The sequence below is a fragment of the Pungitius pungitius genome, chromosome 4, assembly GCF_949316345.1.
Source record: "Pungitius pungitius chromosome 4, fPunPun2.1, whole genome shotgun sequence".
Taxonomy (NCBI): domain Eukaryota; kingdom Metazoa; phylum Chordata; class Actinopteri; order Perciformes; family Gasterosteidae; genus Pungitius; species Pungitius pungitius.
This window is the reverse complement of record NC_084903.1, coordinates 19059351-19078994: the sequence shown is the minus strand read 5'-3', so window position 1 is coordinate 19078994 and position 19644 is coordinate 19059351. Positions and strand designations below refer to the sequence as shown.

The 19644-nt window shown below is 44.2% G+C and overlaps 1 protein-coding gene across 14 annotated transcripts in view; it reads right to left on the bottom strand.

Annotated features, from left to right (window-relative positions):
- The window catches only part of celf6 (CUGBP Elav-like family member 6), a 111785-nt gene that overhangs the window by 23363 nt on the left and 68778 nt on the right, over positions 1-19644 (bottom strand). For 10 of the 14 annotated variants that reach the window (XM_037488393.2, XM_037488384.2, XM_037488376.2 and 7 more), the window contains exons 3-5: positions 14043-14091; positions 4832-4960; positions 919-998 (exon numbers count right to left, since the gene is read on the bottom strand). In XM_037488393.2, coding sequence (XP_037344290.1) covers positions 919-998; positions 4832-4960; positions 14043-14091 — 258 coding nt within the window. The remainder of the gene's footprint in view (positions 1-918; positions 999-4831; positions 4961-14042; positions 14092-19644) is intronic. The other 4 variants (XM_037488342.2, XM_037488351.2, XM_037488299.2 and 1 more) reach the window with 2 other exon arrangements.

The following is a 19644-nucleotide window of genomic DNA, read 5'->3' as shown; positions in this document are numbered from 1 at the left end:
TGAGTTACCGCGACGACAAGACTGGCTTTACCGTACAGCAGAAACTGAGATTGATAACACACACGGAGGTTTACAGTCGCTCAGTGACACATGCGGCCTGATGCATGACCCTCTTGGGGGATATATTAAAATATATGCCTGTGATATGCTGATGACACACTTATATCTAGGAATTCTAACTATCCATTCCCATGAATGCCCTTTACAGCATGCAAAGTGTAGAAAACTTAATTACACCAATAATACTAATAATCTTTTTTTGGACGACTATTTCAATTTATTTGCTTCACCACGAAGATGACACACTGTCTCCAAATGCAAAGCAACTCATTTCACACACATTTCCAAATTCAGGAAAAGGTTAAGTGAGCTGTTGAAACTATTGACTTTTGACTGAGGACTTTTTTCTCCTAAAATCCTTTAAAATAAATATTATATTCCATACATAATCAGAAAATACTAGTCATCCATGCTTTAGATAACTTTTCATTTAGCTAAATAAATTTGTTCTTCTACTCCTGTCTCACACTTTTAGTGGTTTACACTTCATCCAATATTTCCAAAACTGCATCCAGAGTCAGCTTCCGATGGGCTTATTCACACTCAACCTAAACTGTTGGTAGGCTGTGCATTTTGTACACCGCCAACTATGCGTGTGGAATGGAAAACCTCAAAGGTAGGCATAGGCAGCTATTTCTCTGCAGGGCAGTAAAAACGATCGCAAATAAACTATATCCAGGTCTACTTCCAGCATTTCATTTCATGAAAGTGGCACCATGGGCAAAAACAGCTGGCACCCGAGTGATGTCATATCTTTTTGTCTGACTGTCCACGTTGATTGTGAAATTGTTTACAACAGAGTTGAAATACACTTCAGTTCAGTTGTTGGAACGGTTGCTGTGAATGTGTCTTACTCACAGGCATAGTCTGTCCACCGTGCAGGCTGTTGATGGCGGCCTGCGCTTCTGCGTGGCTGGAGAACTTGACGAAGGCGCAGCCTGTGTACACAGAAAAAGGAGAAATGGAGAGGAGGGGCACACCATCAGCGGAGGGCCTTGAATATGGGGAGAAAACACACCATTCATCGCCGTTGTTTTCATGTTATCTGGTTTGTAAATATATTCTGCCATGTGTGTGTTCGGCGCATAACTCTGAATAAATCAGTCTAATTGTAGTGAAAGCATGAGCTGCGAGGAACATCCTGTCCCTCGCCCCTTTTCTAATTCCACCCCCTCCGCTTTGGAGTTTGGAGCCAAGGCATTTACTATCCTGACTTGTTTGTGATTATTAATCTGTTTAATATTTACACATTGTGATTTGTGTGCAGTCACTCATAAAAGAGATTATGATGACAAAGGCATAGTATAATCTGCCTATCTAACCGAATCTTTGCTCGCACATAATTTTAGATGGAGGGGGGGGCTTGGCTCAAGGGGCATTCAAATCATCTTAAATCTGTTGTGTAGTTAACGCACAAAAGGGAAAGTCAACATGAAAAGTTGGCCCGGAAGACAAGGGAATTGGTGTTGGCAGCTTTCTTCTGGAACCAAAGTGCTTTCACGTTTCGAATCATGCTAAAAATGATTTAAGTAGTTAATAATAACCCACAGTATTTCTTTCTTAGGGTTATACATCTTCGGCGCATGATGAAATACTGTGTAGGTAAGGACAGGCACTAAACCTGTGAAACATTAAGAGGAGGGAGATACGCTGGAACTGAACTGTGGTAGTCTTTCAAAAACCATTCAATTATACAGGAGCAATTTCTCTAAGCTTTATGGTCAGCACAGACTGCTCAAGGTATTCTGTTACGTCCTATTCTTATCCCTGCCTCCAGGTAGCTCGTGTGTTAAGTCAAGAGATACCTAATTAACAAACTTGTGGATTAATTCTGCCCCTTTTCATTAATCGAGTAGCACCAGCGTCTTACAACCAGGCAGGCTTCTCCTGAGTTCACTCCCTGGTTTCCCTAAGAACCGCTAATACCTATTTAAATGCTTACATATGTTCATATGCATTTATCCACTCTGCATTAGCAAAAGGAGTCTTGATGATTCATTTAAATTACAAACGCTGATAGGTCGGCCCAGGGGATGTTTGACCCATTCACTTCCACGGCTTTGCTTCACAGACAAACAGCTTCATAATTTACTGACTGAGGGGTATGCAGTTTGTGCACAATCAATGCAGGGTAATTTCCGCCTTCACCTGAGGCTTTCCAGTGACATTCCCTCCACACAATGAATGCAAAACAGATATGGAGAGCTGTAAATGCCACGTGTTTCCCGTGCTGTCAAATGTCCTGGAAGCTCTATTGATCTGCAGAAGCAAACGGATAAGTCAAAGAAGCCTTTGATTGTGTCACAGCCTTCTGGAACCCTTTTATTTCACTTGAATGCTTCTCTGGGTAGAGGCAGGAAAGGTCTTCATTTGTCCAACTGAAATGTGTCAGCCTACTGTCCCTCTTTGAAGGAACAAATGCCTTTAACCTTTTTCACTTAAAACAATAAGGGGCAATTTGTTCTCACAAATGTCTCTTTGTTTTGTGAAGCGAGATAACTTGCCGGTGGTTTCCTACCAAGGCTATCAGATCCGTTGCCATAATCCCATTGACCCCAGCAGTTCAGCCCAACCAGAAGGACCCTGAAAACTGCAGGGCTTGGCACACGCCATCACTGGCAAAGTCACGATAAATATGCAATGTCCTTTAAATGTCTCCTCCAAATAAAACAACAGACCAAACAAAACAACGCTTAAGCCACGCTTTTCCTGACCTAGAAAAAAAAAACGTTACAGCACAACATCTCACAAATATATTTAATAAGTGCTACAGCCTCATAAATTATAGTGAACATTTAAGTTTTTGAATTTGATGGCTTTGAATGAGTTTGGAGGGGAGGGGGGGGGGACGAGAAAGATAGATTGTATTGCTTTCAAGCAAGAGGATCTGCACAGCCTTTTGAATTCCCGGGGTAATAATATGTATGCATGAATTCCATCCCACTGGATGGGTGACATTTATAAAACAACTTAATTATAGACCTAAAAGCCATCTCTCTATTTTCCCTGACAATTCAGGGCTCTATTCAACTCTGGCAGCAAGTGTTGCACTTTGAAAGTACTTTGAGGAGCAGCGCCATAGAGAGATGGATGTTAAACTTCTCGGCCTTTTTATTGGGTGAAGAGGGGTGCTGAAAAGCTTCTGAGTAGCATAAATTTACATCAACAGGGGACAAAGCCTCCATCATGGAACAGATAGCACTGTCAATTTCAAGGTCTGTCTCATTCAAATTACGGGAACCTCATCCCAAGCGAGGCGGCTGGCAAAATAATTTGCCGTAACATCCCTTAATGACAACGTGGGACTGTTGCACGCTGAGCGATGGGACCAGATACCTATATGTGAGACCTTTGTCTGGGGTTAGCAATAGTCGACACGGCTCTACAGTTGCCATTTTATGGGCGGTGCATACTTGAAGAAGATGTAATGATCAATCCAATGATGATGGAGACAAATACCAAACGGGAGAAACGCATGTGAGGCGAGAGGAGGAAAGAGGGATGAGCTGCAGAAGCAGCAGGACGGTGAAAAGTAGGGAAAGCGCAAAACAAGGGAGGATACTGGTTCCCGCACAGCAGCACCGGCCCTATTTCATTTGACGTGCTGTCAATCAGCTCGAGGCCACTGAGCAGACAGGGAAGACGGAGAAAGAAAGACGTAGTGTGCAGGTGGGGCGACGCAAAGCAATAGACTCCGGGATTAACGGTGAGAGGAACCGATGTGGACGCGGATAGGCGCGTGGTTAAGTACGGCACGCCTTTCTCTTTCATGTAACCGGAAGGCTTGCACATCATCATCCCCCCCCCCCCCCCCCCCCCCCCGCATCCTTCCACACATCCAGACGCTTCACATAGAAGAATAAATCACACTCAACAAAGAGAACGGAAGGTTTCAAGCTATATCACTCGCGTAATTGCTCAAATTGTGGCTTCGAGACACAAACCCATCAAAGGACACCTTGGGGGGAGGGGGAGGGGGGGGGGGGGGTCTCACTCTCCCAGCACAATTCCACTTGCATCGAACATTTCACAGCCATCTTTAATTTGACTGTTTGACTAACCAAACAGCACATACGCCACAGACATGAATGGCACGAGCTGTTACTGAAATACAGGCAAGTCTACCGCACAGCGAGTGACGGCAGCAAAGCCCCCGGAGCCTGGAGCCCTGCTTTATTTACAGTAGGACATTATCGTCCAGGGATGTCTCTGGGGAGGGATGACGGGAATGTGGGAAACAAACATGATTACACCCCTCCGCTTTTCAGATAACAGGAAGAGGAGGAGGAGGAGGAGAGAGGTGCACTGAAAGACGAGGTGTTGTCTGATGTTTTTTGTAGAGTACAAGCCCATGGTGAGAGGAGCTGCCTTGATGAAGCGACAGCATGAGACGAAGTTCGGAGAGGGGAGGAAAAAAAGGGGGGGAAGGGGAATAAGGAGAGTAGTGAGAAAAAGGGAAAAGTGGGAGGCGGGGTGTCGAAGCACGGTGACAATGAAGTATGAAAGAAATGCCGGTGAGACACATAAGAGCCGGTGAGAAGAAAAAAAAAAAAAAAACTGAATTGCTGAGGGGGAGGATAAGTTATTCAGAAGAGCTGAGTGGATCGCAGATGATGCCAGCGAGTGCGAAGCAGGTGAAGCACCGTTCTAAAATGTAAGGAGCAGAAAGAGAGGGAAAGACATCCCACGTCCACAAAGACAGACGGAGGGAATAAGAGGGACTGACAGGAAGGGGGCGGGAGAATTAGTAGGGAGGTGTGTGGGCTCTGACCCTTACTGGCCCCATCAGGCCCTCGCAGGACGGTGCACTCCTCGATCTGGCCGAAGGTCTCAAACAGCCGCCGGACGTCGTCCTCACCCTGCTGCTTGCCAAGCATTCCGACAAACAGCTTCCTGTCTTCTGGATGGGAAGAGAGGAAGGGGAAGGGAAGGAGGGTGGAAGAAAGGAGAGAGACAGACAAATGCTACATCTGATGGCACCGTTCTGCTGAGCTGAGAGGAAACTTGTGCGACTCAACCCCCCCCCCCCTCTTTGTCGGCAGTCTGCTGTGTGGAGCCTATGCCGCTGCCGCTGCTGTTGTTGTTGTTGTTGTTATTGTTGTTGATCTCCCTGATGTGTGGTGTGCCACCCCACCCTGGTATGAGAGAGATATATTCCTGTTTTCCAGTGAGCTATTCAAGTCCGCCACGCTGACGTTTGATACGGATGTTGTTTGCAGCGCTGTTGGTTTCGGGGTGAAGGTAGAAAGAGAGTGCGCATTTTTTTTTTTTGCACAGGTAGACAAACTGTTAGATTGTCGGGATGCTTACATCACAGAGTTGAGAGAGAACATGGAGCAAGAACATGGTGTTACTTTTTCTCACCATCAGAGGATTAAGGATTTGAATGAGCAACGGGAAAACTCCGCTGCGCAATCTACTCCTTTATAAACTTTGGAGTAAAAAAAAAAAAAAAAAAACAGGAGTATCTACTGCACTTACAAGTCACGTTGTAATGCTTTAAAAGAAAAGAATGCAAGAGCATTATATTGGGTCGTTTTTTTGTAATATATGAACTCCTTGGCTTGCTTACTTTCCGCAAATGGTAAATTATGGGTGTCTATGTATTCTATGCAATAAGTTAAGTCCAATCATACAACAGGCCTATATTCCTACTTTCAAACTGAATTAATATGTACATTTTATCAATAGAAAAAGATCAATGGTAAGTAGACAAATGTTAATGGGTAATTACAGTGCCTTTTGACAAGTCTAAATGTAAACTTAATCTAGTGGGATTCTAATTTTGTTTAATTTGTTGGGATGATATTGAGTACTTGCATCTCCAAAAACTCCTGACCAATAATCAGTGTGAAAGTTCCAGTGTTACTCCTCGTTTGAAATGAAGTTTCTCTTACACGCAATGTTCTCACTGCCATTGCGTGTCAGAGTGGATCTTGACATCCTGCTTATATGTATGGGCTCTACACCACCACAATTTGGCCCGCCAGAAAGCTGGATTTTTACAATCTATCTTCCCGGTGTACTGGCATTACACAGTGGATTCATCTTCTTTACATCTCTTTCATTATGCATCCCCTATTCCGCCGCGTTGTGGAATGAAATGGCTCCTAGCAAGAACCTTTCGCCAGAAACTGATGGAAGTTAGCGGGAAGAGGAAGAAGGGTTTATTGGAAATGACACTGTTGATCTTCAGTGTGACTCATTTGACTGGTAGGGAGTGGGCGATGAGCGCAGAGAGCGAGAGCATCACCTGGGCCTCGACAGATGTGACGCCTCCTGTACCTGCCAGGCCCCATTAGACGCAGCTGTTCTAAAAATAAACCGCCGAGGCTTCCTCTCTGCAGCGGGGAAATCAGACGCTGTTCCCTCCCTGTTAAGTTCAAATGAGACACGTGCCTGCTACCCGCTTGGCCACACAAATGAGCAACTGAATAATCAATAAGGCCACGCTGCCTGGTCTCTGCTGCTGGTTTTCGTGGCTGTGGCGTCAGTCCATGTTACTGTTGTCACACCCAACACAACAAGAGTTCTCAAGCCCTAACAGCTGAGCCTAGTACGACTCATGCTCATTACAATCCATCCACCCCTAGTAGGAGCTACGGGGGGGGGGGGCTTGGAAGTGAGTGAGTGAGGGAGTCAGCCACTCAACTGGGGTTCAGCGGACCACGGACACGGAGGACAGAACTCCAGCTTGATATTGAGCAACAGTGGAGGAGTTTTGGAGCTGTAAAGTCAGCCCTGAACAGGTGTTGGAGAGAAATGAGCTTGACATTTGTCCGTGGCAGCGAGGGGTGAAACATGAAATGAGGCAACAGCGACACACATGACTTTGACATGATTGTCCCTCTGTCTTTTCAGATTTGAACCCGAGGTGTCACTGTCACAACTGGAATGAGCAGAGTGCAGTTTTACGCAGCGTGTAAATGTTTCGGGACCAAAGTCTCATCTCGGTCTTGGCCCAAAGAGATCTAATGGTGGCTTTACAAGGCTAATTAACAAGCCATGAGCAAAGTAATGAACTTTCCAAATGTGCTGGCAAACGCAGAAATAAATTAAACCCCAGTGAAGGAATTAAAGGAAGTGTGAGTGTACTTGGGAGCCTTCTTATGGGAGAGCAACGGTGAGAAAATGAATTTGGAGCTGCTATCTTTTCATTGCCTGACCTGAGAGTGTCTCAGTCGGCCCACTGCATGCCCTGGCCACCGTATAGATTGCTATTAATTAGTCCACTTTGCACCTGTCTCCAAAGCAGCTCTTATTGGATTTCTGCATGTTCGGGCTGGTCGCGTATGGCCACTCGGAAGCTTTAAATTGGCATTTTATGAATATGAATAACTACCTTGTAATGCACCCTCTGCCCGACGACGCCATGACTCCAAAGTGTTATCCATTAAAAGTAGGTAGAGTAATGAAAAAAGAAGAATAATCTTCTCAAGTACAGTCATGTATTTGCATTAAGAGGGGTGAGGACCTTCATATGGGACTGTCTGAGGAAACAGAAGTATGACAGAAGTCATTGAGCCGACTGTTTGACCTCCTGTTACTTATCTCTCATTGAGAGGTGCTCATCTTATCCCTCTAACGGAGCTGAGTCACACCGCCGGAGAACATTCGAGCTTTACTGCACTTCTCTGCCCTATTTTGAAGAGACCTTGTGTAATCTGCAGTTTGAAAACCTTTCCACTGCTTTAAAATGATGATATGTGTGCATGTGTGTGTGTGTGTGTGTGGCAGTCATGAAGTCTGTTGCCATCATTCGTTTGATTTATTTGTATCATTGCATCCTCAATAACCAAGAATTACCCCTGGAACCTTTCTACTTTATACATATATTATACAGTATATCTATGTATATATGGAGGTTTGTTAATTTTACGTGCAATATTGGATGTTTGTAATGCAAATGTGTGCGAAGACATATTGCTTTATTATTTCAGGCCTTTGCCGGTGCTCACACTTTTCTTCCCGTACACAAAGTAATTCACACGTCTTTTTTCGTGTTTCATCTTCAGACTGAAGGTGGAAGCAATTTTTTGGAAAAGATGGTTCCATGTCAGTTCGCAGCCGTGTCCAAACTGAGGTGGCATGTGGACAAGCCCCGTTTTATAAATGCAAATAAAAAAAGGGGATCAAAAAAGGTATCAAAACACTACTGACATCTGACAATTGCTTGTCTCAGGAAGCCTTTTCATTTCGGCAGCCGGTATATTAAAAATTAATGGATTTTGCACATACGCCATATGCTGTCGAGATTGATGCCTCCCTCTATGGAATAAAGTGCTACTTGTGTTGTAGGTTGCAGTGTATGCATATAGAGTGTGCTTTTCCTTTCCTCTCCTTGTGTCTCTAAATTGCCCTCTCTGTATCTTTGTCTTTACTCCTTGACTGACACCCCTCACCTTATTGCTTTTCTTTCCTGTGAAGTCTACTTTTCAAAAGTTTCTGCTTTTGTTTAGCAATAATGTGAATATTTTCTTTAAATAATTACTCCCCAAACTAATGTGTTGTGGCAAATATATACAACGTTTTTGTGTGCGATTGTATTACTTTTTTGCCCGCTGGTAGCAGTCATAGGAGCTTGGTACTGGTAAGTGTTCAGAAAGCATGGACAGCTGCATCTAAAGATAAATGATGCCTGCTAGGCCGCTGGGTGCATTTCAAATGCAGAGTAATGTTCCAGGCAGCACAACAGAGAAGTTGTGCTTCTTCTTGTCTCATTAGAAAAAGCCTGATACTGGTGCGTTACTGCCTGGGAGGCTTGCCACAAGGCGTGCTCACGCACGTAGGCGTACAGACCGAATTTACAGTACATAAATCCAGAGAACGGCATCTTAATATTGTGTGGGATATATATATATATATATACTTTCTTTTTGTGTAAAGGCAGGAGTCTGTTTGGAATCAAGCAGTGCCACATGGTTTCAGAATAGGCTTTTAAAAATACTGGATATTAAAAATTAGCACATTATCGAGAGAGAAGAAGAAAAAACCAACACTTTGGGGATGAAGGTCGTCAGAAACATTCTTTTGTTATATAATTTATAATGTTGTGTGAGTCCTGTGGCCATGCAACGTCTGCATCTTTCAGAGAACAGAAGACATTGTTACACCACTTTGGATCCCCTCTGTGGAATTGTTTTTTTCATTTAATTGCAACATATGCCACAGAATGCCACAGAGATTAATTTAGCCAGACTGAATTTCACTAAATAATATTGATTTATTATAAACCTAGTTGTATATATTGACATACAAATAATTTGTATTATTTTGGAGGGTTCATTTGGCTTAACAGGCAAAGGAAATATGGGCTGGCAGTGTTTGTATGGTGATGTTGCAAGGTAAGAATTGGACAATTACTAGCTATAATGGCAATGGCAAAGGGGTGACTGAAAGGTATCTATAATAAAAACATTGAGAATGAATTACTTTCATAGAGTGCCAGAAAAATACCAAGAACAAATTTAAGAAAAAAGAACGAGTTTCTGATCTGGATCATCTCGTATTTTGCAACCGTTGGTCAACAAAAACTTATGCCGAGAACATTTCCTTTGCATATTAACAAAGTGCGTCTAAATAGTTGGATGGAGGTTCAATACGGCATTTCAATAGAATTTACCCAAATTCTCTTCAACTCCTATTATACAAGGTGATGTTTGAAGGTGCACCGGATTGGCTGCCACACCTGGTTCACCTAATTAACCGAAATAGCTTACATTCTTAAGGAATGTAGTTTCATGACCTCACAAATAATGACTGTCTACTTTTCATAACTAATTTTGAGGTCACATTGGCAATAAAAAACTGCACAGTTGGATACACAATCAACAGTATGAGGAACTTTCATATTATTCTAATAATAACTAATATTCCTTGGTGGAGATTAAACTACATCATTTAAGTGTATTACTGATTCATTTTATAATTATTCACCTACTTAATCAAGGGGATATTCTTTATCCACTAGTTTGTCTGTTGTACAGTACAGTGTTCCATTGATAACACAAACCTATATGTGTGAGCGTATTCCTTTCTCAACCCAGACACACTTCCTTATCACCTTTGCAGAACATCACGGAACTACAAAAAAATCCCAATTTGCATTAGATCCAATCCAGCTGACATCAGTAATTAGACCCAATCCCATTCAAAATAACGTGCAAACACACACTACACCTTTCTACTGCCTGTTGTAAAGTGGATTATACAGTGGTGAAATGAAATAATCAGAGGAGAAAAATGTTCAAATTGTCAATTTATCAAGCCTGTTGAGACCACGCAGGCTTTGTGTTTGTAATGCTTTACTTACACTACAAGAGCTGTCACGTCAATTTACCCAGAGAAGTGGGAGGGATCACAAAGCAGTACAGAAAAATCAGTGAATTTTGGCTGTTGCCTTCTCACTCTAAATTTTTAAACTTGTTTTTTTGCCCTTCAGAAAACATAATTCTCTAAAAAACCCAAACATGCGCCTCTCTAAGAAGCATCAGTAAACACTTAAAAACCTAAAATAAATACATTGGTCTTGTCACTCTTGGAAATCAATGAATTATTTTGCCCTTCCAAGAGTCCTCATTCATCTGTATGTAATTATTTTACACGCTTATCAACCGCTGCCGAGTTCTTCCTGAATTCTTAAGAGTTTTGCACGACCGTGTCCAGAGGCACAGACGGGTCCTTTGGCTTCATTTACATGTAAAGTAGAGCGTGCTCCTCTGTGGGCGTGAGGTGTCTCCAGACAGACCCTCCCTTGTGGCCAGCAGCCCTCACTCTTCCCTACCTGCTGGGGTGGGGCATGACAGCACAGTGCGCAACATCTTAAGGTCCCGTCAATCTCTTCACTGCCCAGACTGGGGGTCACCCATCTGAAGAGCAGCAGGTTGGCAAGGACAAACGCGACCCATTTACAAAGACTCCCCGCAGCCAGACAGGCAAAAAAAAAAGGCCTGGACAAGACATTACGAAAGGCACACACGGGGCTGCAGAGTATAAAATGCAAGGAGGGCCTCTGGCACTCTATAAGTTGCCAATAAAACAAAAGTATGGGGAGCAAATAAACAAGTAGGGTAAGGAGACTGTGTGGACAAATGCACTGAGAATGACACTTTGTAAAAAAAAAAAAAAAAAAAAAGTGGATGATGATTGAGGTCGCTGGGCATTTTGGAAGAGTGTTGAATCCATCTTATCAAAGCTAATAAAAGGAGAGGGTGTTGCCGGCTGACCCGTCATCTCTCTTCTCATCAGTGTGGTCTACAGTCTCACAGCAGTGGCTAGAGAAGTGGGACCTGGCTCCAAGATTGTGTTTAGATAATGGCCATCTCCAATCATAGATAATCTGGCCCCATCTTTTCTTCATAGACACAGCGGCAGACAAGGTCAGGGGGAAAAAAAGATTCCTGGCGAGGCGAGGAGGAGATAGGGATGGGGCGGCTCTGAAATGATTTACTGCTGAGATTCACTCAGCTGCCTCCATCACCCTCCGTTAACTTTCTCATCCTGCTGTCTCGTCCCCTCTCGCTCTTTTTGTCTTCAATCCCTCACTCTCGCATTCCTCCATGGGCCTTGCACTGAATCCCCACCTCTCTCACTATCACTCGCTCCATCTCTCCCTTTGCACTGTGTTACCAACGAGATGGGGTGAGAGAGGAGGGAAGGGAGGGAAAAAAAATTGAGAGGGAGAAGAAGCAATGTCTACATTTCCTCATTTCGGTCTCTTTTGGTTTGAAACAAATTGCTTGGGTTTCAAGTGGAGCTGTATTAGCATGTCTCTGGCCACAGAGCTGGTGAGCAGAAGACTTATGCCTTGATTGTGGCCCGCTATCTCGGACTTACAATCATGGTTTGATAGAATTGGGCCGGTAAAATAAGTGGTGTTAACCACATCAAAATAAATGCTGACTTTGTGTGGAAGAGGTCGGCTGACTCAAGGAACATAAATAGATTTTCGGGGGCTGTGGAGCTCCCCTCCCATGCTCCATTCATTTATTTTTGATAATCCATGGAAAAAAATAGAATAAGACGTGAGTCATTGTAATAGACAGCCAGAGAATCAGCTCTGTGATCCACAATGGCAGCCAAGCGGAAGGCTTGTGTGACGCCACGCCCCCCCCCCCCTAGTCATTTTCTGAGCCCTGGTTTTATTCTCCTCCTGACACTCCCATACCCCCAGAGACAAGTCGTCTCTTAGGGGACACAGCGAGGACCTACTGGAGTCTCCGAATGGAGTAATGGGCCCTAATGCCTGCACAGGCACGTAATCTAGACCTCTGCACAAGTTCCCATGACAGATAATTGCTGATGTCTTGGTAGTGATAAATGTGACTCCATTCTAGAGGTACGGATGTCCTGGTGCAGCTCTGGGTTTGACAATCAAGAGACCCCACTGGGATTTGGGGGGTGCGTCACTGCTCCCCAGCCTTCTACGGAAGAATCCCTCGCCACTTTCTCTCCTTTAGTCAGACTTAGCTGGGCTGTCTGTTTGACTCTAACCACAGGCCTTCATAGTAAATCTCATTTCATTGTCAGCCCGTGACTGTGGTTTACTTCCCCGGCCTGTCGGCTGACTTCCTGTTGCCATTAACGCTCAATATCTCTGTTGTGGCCTGTCTGCTTGGTCTTATTTCATTCTGTGCGGTGTCCCATCCTGTCCTCCCATATAGAAAGTCCATCTGACAGACTGGTAGAGGCCGTGCCAGCCTAAGAGCCCTCTGCATTTCATTCACACTGCCGGTTCATCTCCCTTTGCTGCAGAAAAAAAAAGGGTTGTAATTGATATTGGAACCCATCCATCCTCCCCTTTTAACTCCAGAGATCCAATTTATCTTGGTGAAAATGCTGATTGGCTCTCGCCCATGCCTTGTCGGTCAAACTTTGCCTGTTTTAGATGGCCATTAATTAAAGTTCCCCGGCGACAAAAAATCTGATCTACACGGGCGTTTGTGAGGCACTAGAAATGGTCCATGTGATTCACACTTGACCACATAAATCAGCAAAGTGGCTTAGTCTAATCTGACCTAGGCAGACTGAATCACCACTCTGAAATGCAAAGACAGGCCAGACACAGGCTGGTCCAATTAGATCGAATTCCACCCGTGTAAATCTTTAACAGGCTTAATCTGCATCAACCTCAGTGATGTTAGTCACAAATGGCTTTGGAATCATCTAGTCAATCACCTTGTCAGTCAGTCTATAGATGGAGGGGGGAGGCTGTGCAAACGAACAGTACTATGGCAAAGCGCAATCACTACATTTTAATGTCATGATTAATGCTTTGAACGGGCAAGTTTTTTTTTTAAAGGAGAAGTAAATGTTTCAATTTATAGAATAAAGTAATCTAGTGTACTCTACATTAGGCAAACGGATAGATAGGAAGCTAAATGGAAATTTTGAGAAGTCGCTAAGTTGGTATTATTGTAGATAATAATATACATGTGGAGTTTAAAGAAGTGAAACAGAAATGAGTTCCAACTAGAATAAAAAATACTACAAAGAGTTTCCACCTGCAATAATGTTAAATTTGAGATACTTCTCTTCCTTTAGTAAGTTATACACCCAGTCAAATGGTCTTTGTCCACCCGGTGGTTATATAAGTTTGTGTGTTTGCTTATCTTATAGTTGGGGTCTGTTCCATTGCCTCGTAGCTCTATGGAGATCAGGGGATTTGTTTTACCGTTCCCTCTATCTCTTCTATTCCTCTCCATGTCTCCCTGTCTTGTCTTTGAACCGCTCCCAGTGACTGTGAACCTGAGACAGCCCCTCTGCTGGCACAGATGGGAAGTCAATAGAAGCAAGTGACCTATATTACGAGCTACTCTCCTAACTCCCAGTGTATCTCAAGTGAGAGCAGAATATTAAGGATTGCATGTACGCTGCTCCAGTGTATTTGTGTGTTTGCGTGTGTGTGTGTGTGTGTGTGTTTTAAGGGGTGTTAGGGGGGGGGGGGGGGGTGTTGCAACGGAGACCAGGAGAAGGTTAATTACCTCCTCGTCCTTCGCTGTCGGCTGGCTTTACCTGGATGGGTCGGTTCATCTGGAGGGAGAAAAGAGTAGTGGAAGAGAGAGAGAGGGAAGAGATGGGAAATCCCAGGTTAGCGCAAAATAGTAGGAGAGGACAAGCAAAGTGTTCCTGGCATTAATGTCTTGATTTTGTTCGGCTGTGGGGAGCCTCAGGCAAAAATCAGCAGTGATGATACCGTAAAAGATATCAATCCGTTCGATTCTCAATGCCAACGTGTTTGATCCAGGGCACTGGCTCTAGAGAAGCCTGAATTCCCCTCACAGTTCAGCAGAATTTGCACTTTTCAATGACAGAGCCACACTGGGTGTCAGATGGCACTTGGAGATTAATGCCATTACATCAGCCACTCCCAGCCCGCAGGGAGAGGTCCTCTTTGGCTGGCCCTTGCTCTTCCTGTCCCCCTGCTGGCTCCAGACTCCTAGTCACCAGCTATTTACTGCTCATCCCTGACCCGCAGCAATCCCTCGTTCTTTGCCTCCATCCCTTCCTCCACGCCCTCCTCCCTTCGCCACAATCCCTTTTTGCCACTAACAACCAATGAGCCGCCGGTCTGGCCAACCCCCACGCTGACCCAACCTGCTCCTCCTGGAAGCTACCGAGAGCCACCCGACAGCGTGGCTGTGAAACAGCTTGTGAAAGGTTAGCAGTGGGGAATCGATAAACAACCTTTGAAGAACTGTTTGTTTTATAGTGAGGTGAAAGCAAAACCGTCGGCATGCTAAAGTGAGAAAAAAAAAAGAAGAAAAAAAACGTGTAAAAACTGCATGCCGTGAATAAAAGCTCCCTCGCTCCCCTCTCTCAACACGCCTCTTTCTACGGTTCTATAATACCTTTTGTTAAAAGGTTCTGTGTCATGAGCAACTCTCGAAGAGCCTGGCCTATTGAGGCTACACACCCGTGTGTTGTATTTGGTTTTTAATGTATTAAACTTGTTCTTCAGTCAGCAGTAGGCTTATCTTTCTAACTAGGCCATGCAGACAGGTCCAGCCTGTGAGTGCCAGTGAACAATACTGCCCCCTCAGATCCGTCAGCAAGGGCGACACAGTTGGTGTTCGGGCCCTCAGGCAACGCATCACTTGACAGCCATTGACCACGACCAAATATAGACCTGAGACTTGAGACATGTATAGACAAGCATATACGTGGCGACACCTTGGGGATGTCATGTACCCGACTGGCAATGTGCTTTGACACGAGAACAGAGCGCACAGAGAGGACGGACGGATCGCAAAAAAAAACAATGGAATGAAGCCGCGCACTCACACACGCACAAATTCTGAAACAAGCTCAGTCAGCTCCATATAAATGGACAAACAGGTGTAAAACTATCATATATGTAATAATAATATGTAATAACAAGTATTATTTTGGTGTTTGTGGCTGAAGGGACCCTAAGCATAACTATAATCATCTTTGTATCGCATAAAACAGCAAGACAGGGACAGTCTTACTCTATTCAAGGGCATTAAGCCCTCATTGGATCATCATTTACAAAAAAAGATATACTTTTTTTAACCAACACAATTTTTCCTCTTGGTAACCCAGTGGTTTTGTTGCCTTTACAGGTGTGTGCAGAACCCGTATTGCTTCTGTGGCTGGAGACTAAAAAAAATACAACAAAAAATAAAAAAGATATATACTGTAACTTTCTGATATCATTTTCACCTTTTCTAGGACACGTTGTAATGAGAGGGTTATGCATCGTGAGCATTATTGTATTCAAGGTGTTTTCTGTGTACATATTGTATGTGTGTGTGTGTGTGGGTGTGTTTGAGTGGGAGTGCGTCCTGGCAGCAGCTCAGGTTGGGGGACGAAGTTTCTCACATAAGCGGTTCAGAGTAGCCCCAAGTCCCAAGATCCCTGTCCAGTGATCAGCTGGCTTCTAGGTCTTAAATGACAGTGATTGGTCGGGAGGCTTCATTAGTAGCCCCTGAGCCACTGCAGCAACAAGAGTCATTAGACAGCCCGAAAGTACACTTGTGGTTGCCGGGCAACCAAACGGAGGAGGCCGGCAGGCAGGGAAGGCAAGCTGGCCGTTTGTCTGTGGGCTGTTAGCCAACCAATGGGCCCTCCTTTCTTCCTTCGTTCTTCTTTTTTTTCTTCACATGGGCCAAAGAGGTCGTAGTGAGACTGGAGGAAGAAAAAAAAAAAGATTCCTCAATTCCCGCCTTCCAGGATGTCCTACTTTCATGTACCTTTTTAGTGACTGCAACAAAGAGCTTTAAGAGCAAGTCTGCTTCAGCTTCCCGCCAAATTATTGACTTCAGCTTGATGCCAAATGTGGAGTTGTGAGTCACACTAACACGGCTTCTTTGAGCTTCTTTATAGTCTCCCATGCATACATTTCCATGTGCAAACAGAGGAAATAACCTTCCATCACATACGCTTACTGCAAAGATATCTTGAACTTAACTTAACTTTCTTAACCCCCTCCCACTCCCCCAGCTCTCTCTCTCTCTCTCACTCTCTCTCTCTCTCTCTCTCTCTCTCTCTCTCTCACACACACACAGGCATGGGGGGGGGGGGGGGGGGGCTCAATAACAGCAGGTGGCTTAGGTGACATTTTAATCCCTTATTACTGAGTGCAGGATTAGCCAACAGATCAAGGCAGAGTTAATTATATGAATTCATCAGAGGCCAGGCCATGAGGAAGCCTGCTTTCCCCTAGGGCCAGGACCCCTCCCTATTACGACACCACCCAACCTTTGCCTACACACATTCACACACACACACACACGCACACTAAGGAAGAGGACAAGTGACATGCCTTCTCTCTGAGGAGCTAGCTAGCATCTAATTAGCATCGCAGTAGCTTAAAGCTAAGATAGCGCTAACAGCTGAGCCTCCAGAGAGGCCATAAGACAAATGGCATGTGGCGGCGGTGCTGCCTTCCCGTTGGGCGCCGCGAAATGAACTGCGTAGACATTGGAGAGCAGGACTACAGGGTTTTTCATCCGATAGACGTGTGGCTGCTGAGGCTGAAAGGAGTTCAACAACCCCCCGTCTTGCTTTATCTTTGTCTCTCTCTGCCCCTTTGGCCTCCAAAACCAATATGCTTCCCACCACAGCCCCTTAATGGGTTGATCAATGCTGACAAATAGGCAGCTCATGCTGTCCTGCCTGGGAACTCACAGCTCTGTGCTGGTGTGCTGCTACACTTAGAGAGCCCATCTCTCTTTCTACGCATCTCGCCCGTTTTACGTCTCTGCTTTTTTTTTCGCTCGCCTTTATCCCCCCCCCGTCATTCATGCTCTATTTCCTGTTCATTTGTTATTTTCTTTGCTTTAATATCTATGAGCAAATCTATATTTTTCATTAAGTTACGATGACTAAAAGTCAGCAGAAGTCACAAAGGGCTGTAAAGCCAAGGAACGGGGCTTACATTTATTCAGTAAGGGACTATGTGTAAGTATCAGAGCGTATGTGTGTTTGAGTATGAATGCATTTCAGTCCATCCATCTTTGGCAAGTCTGTCTGATTGATAACGGCGCAGAGGAGAGAAAGAGAGACACAAGTACATAGCTGGCCTTTGACCTAGCTTTGTGAATATCTCCACTCGCAAAGCCACCAAAGGGGAAACCAGACCCTTAAATACATAAATAATGTTCTCTGACAACAATAGGAGATGTGTGAGTACTATATCTTCTTCCACTTTTAAGTCTCTGTGGCTGTAACTCCTTAATTTTTTTCTTTTTAAATGACTAGCAGTATTGAGAGTGAAAACCCTCCTTTTGATTGGAGTTGAATTGGACAAAAGAAATTATACTACTGATTTGAAAAGTCATGTTTTTATTCTCGATCCATGTCATTTTTTATGTAAGGAAGAGTTCTCAATGTTGGGGCCATTTTAATCAACTGTGATTATTTATGCTGTTTGCTGCAGTCCTCTGACTAGATATATAAACATGTGAACAAATAGTCACCAAAAGCATCATCAAAAAAGTGCTTCCTGTATTCAACAATATTTCAAACAATGTAATTACCTTGAATGTAGAACACATAAGATGTTAAATTGTCATCTCAATTTAATTTCCGTCAATTTGCAGTACTGAGAAAATTGATACAGATTGACTAATTTAGTCTTGGCTGCATTTAGATGCAACAACACAGGTACTACTGCCAAAAATGTGATTGAGCATTGCTCTGTTTGAGCTGTGTATAAACTCACAACTCTCCAAAATAATTATGTTGACACGACTTTCCTTAGAGTATTCTCTTCCAAAACAAATAACTCTTCTCTTGACTCGTCAATGTCCAATTAGACTAAAACAGTCACACTCATGTTTGTGCTCAACGCGTGGCTCATCGCAGCTACGGATCTACTTCAATTATGGGCCGCGTTGAAACATTGCGCAGAGCTCCTGACTGCTGAGAACTCCTGATATGAGTGTTGTGACGTATAGTGAGAAGTTCACCTGAGTTCAGTTCTATTTCATGAATGCCGTTTCCCAAATTAGTGCCCCGACCTCTGCCATTATCATCGGTAACGTTGGAGCTTCAGGGAATTAAGAGTGCTGATATTTCATTGGACGAAATTGACTTTTGGTCAATACTTACTTTAAAGATTTTTTTCCAAAGTGTATCACACCAACCCAATTTAAAGAAAACTACAGGAAGAAAAACTTTTTGGGAATTGTACACTTGTCCAAATTGGATCCTTTATAAACCTGAGGAATTTAGGTTGTACTGTGTAAAAAAAATGATCTCACTTTAGGCCCATCTAACTGGCAAGCAAGCTACCGGAACCACGGACAGCCTGTACTGTACCTGCCCAAATTACTGCTCCCATCACCCATCGCTCACACGCCAGGACATCCTGCACCTCCCTTCTGTGTGGGAAGAGAAATGGGGCCATCGCAGCAGGAGTCTTTCTCCCAAATTGGTGTGCAAGTTCACGGCAGCCTCCCCGTGAGGCCGGCAAGTCAGGAGAGGTCGGGCCTGCCGTGTCTGTTAGAGGAGATGAGTTAGAGCTGCTATGATCGCACGTTGCCTGTCTCCCCCAACAACACATGCAGGAGGGCTGTGTCTGCCCCACTGTGACGGAGAGGGAGAAGGGGCGCTGACAGCTCGGCAGAGGGTGGCTGCTGGTGTATTTTTAGCTCTGAGCCTGAGCTCCTATTTGAGGAGTGGATACCGGGGCTAGGTTAACAACGGCAAAAAAAATAAATAGCTAGTAGCTTGGAAGGCAGCAAACCCGACACCAGCATCGGGGTTCAGTACAAGCTCATGAGGTCACATTTGTAAAAAACATCAAATCTAATGTTAAAATGTCAGCAACAGTATCGTACTGCACTTTTTATTTGTTACAGTCAGAAAGTAAGAAACATCTTTTCAAAGTTATTGTTGGAGCTGTGATGGTACCATATAGGGCCTCAGCATAGGTACTAACTATTGGAAAGTACTCAAATGTTGTACTTAATGCAGTGACCCTGGTGTGTAGCATCAGAAGGAAAACATTTTTTTTCTCCATTATTTGTCTGGGATTTGGTCCCCCCTGGAACTGTATTTAGGCTTCTAATTCCACTATAAATCCAGAACTGGCTCTTTCATTCTCGGAGGGGGCCC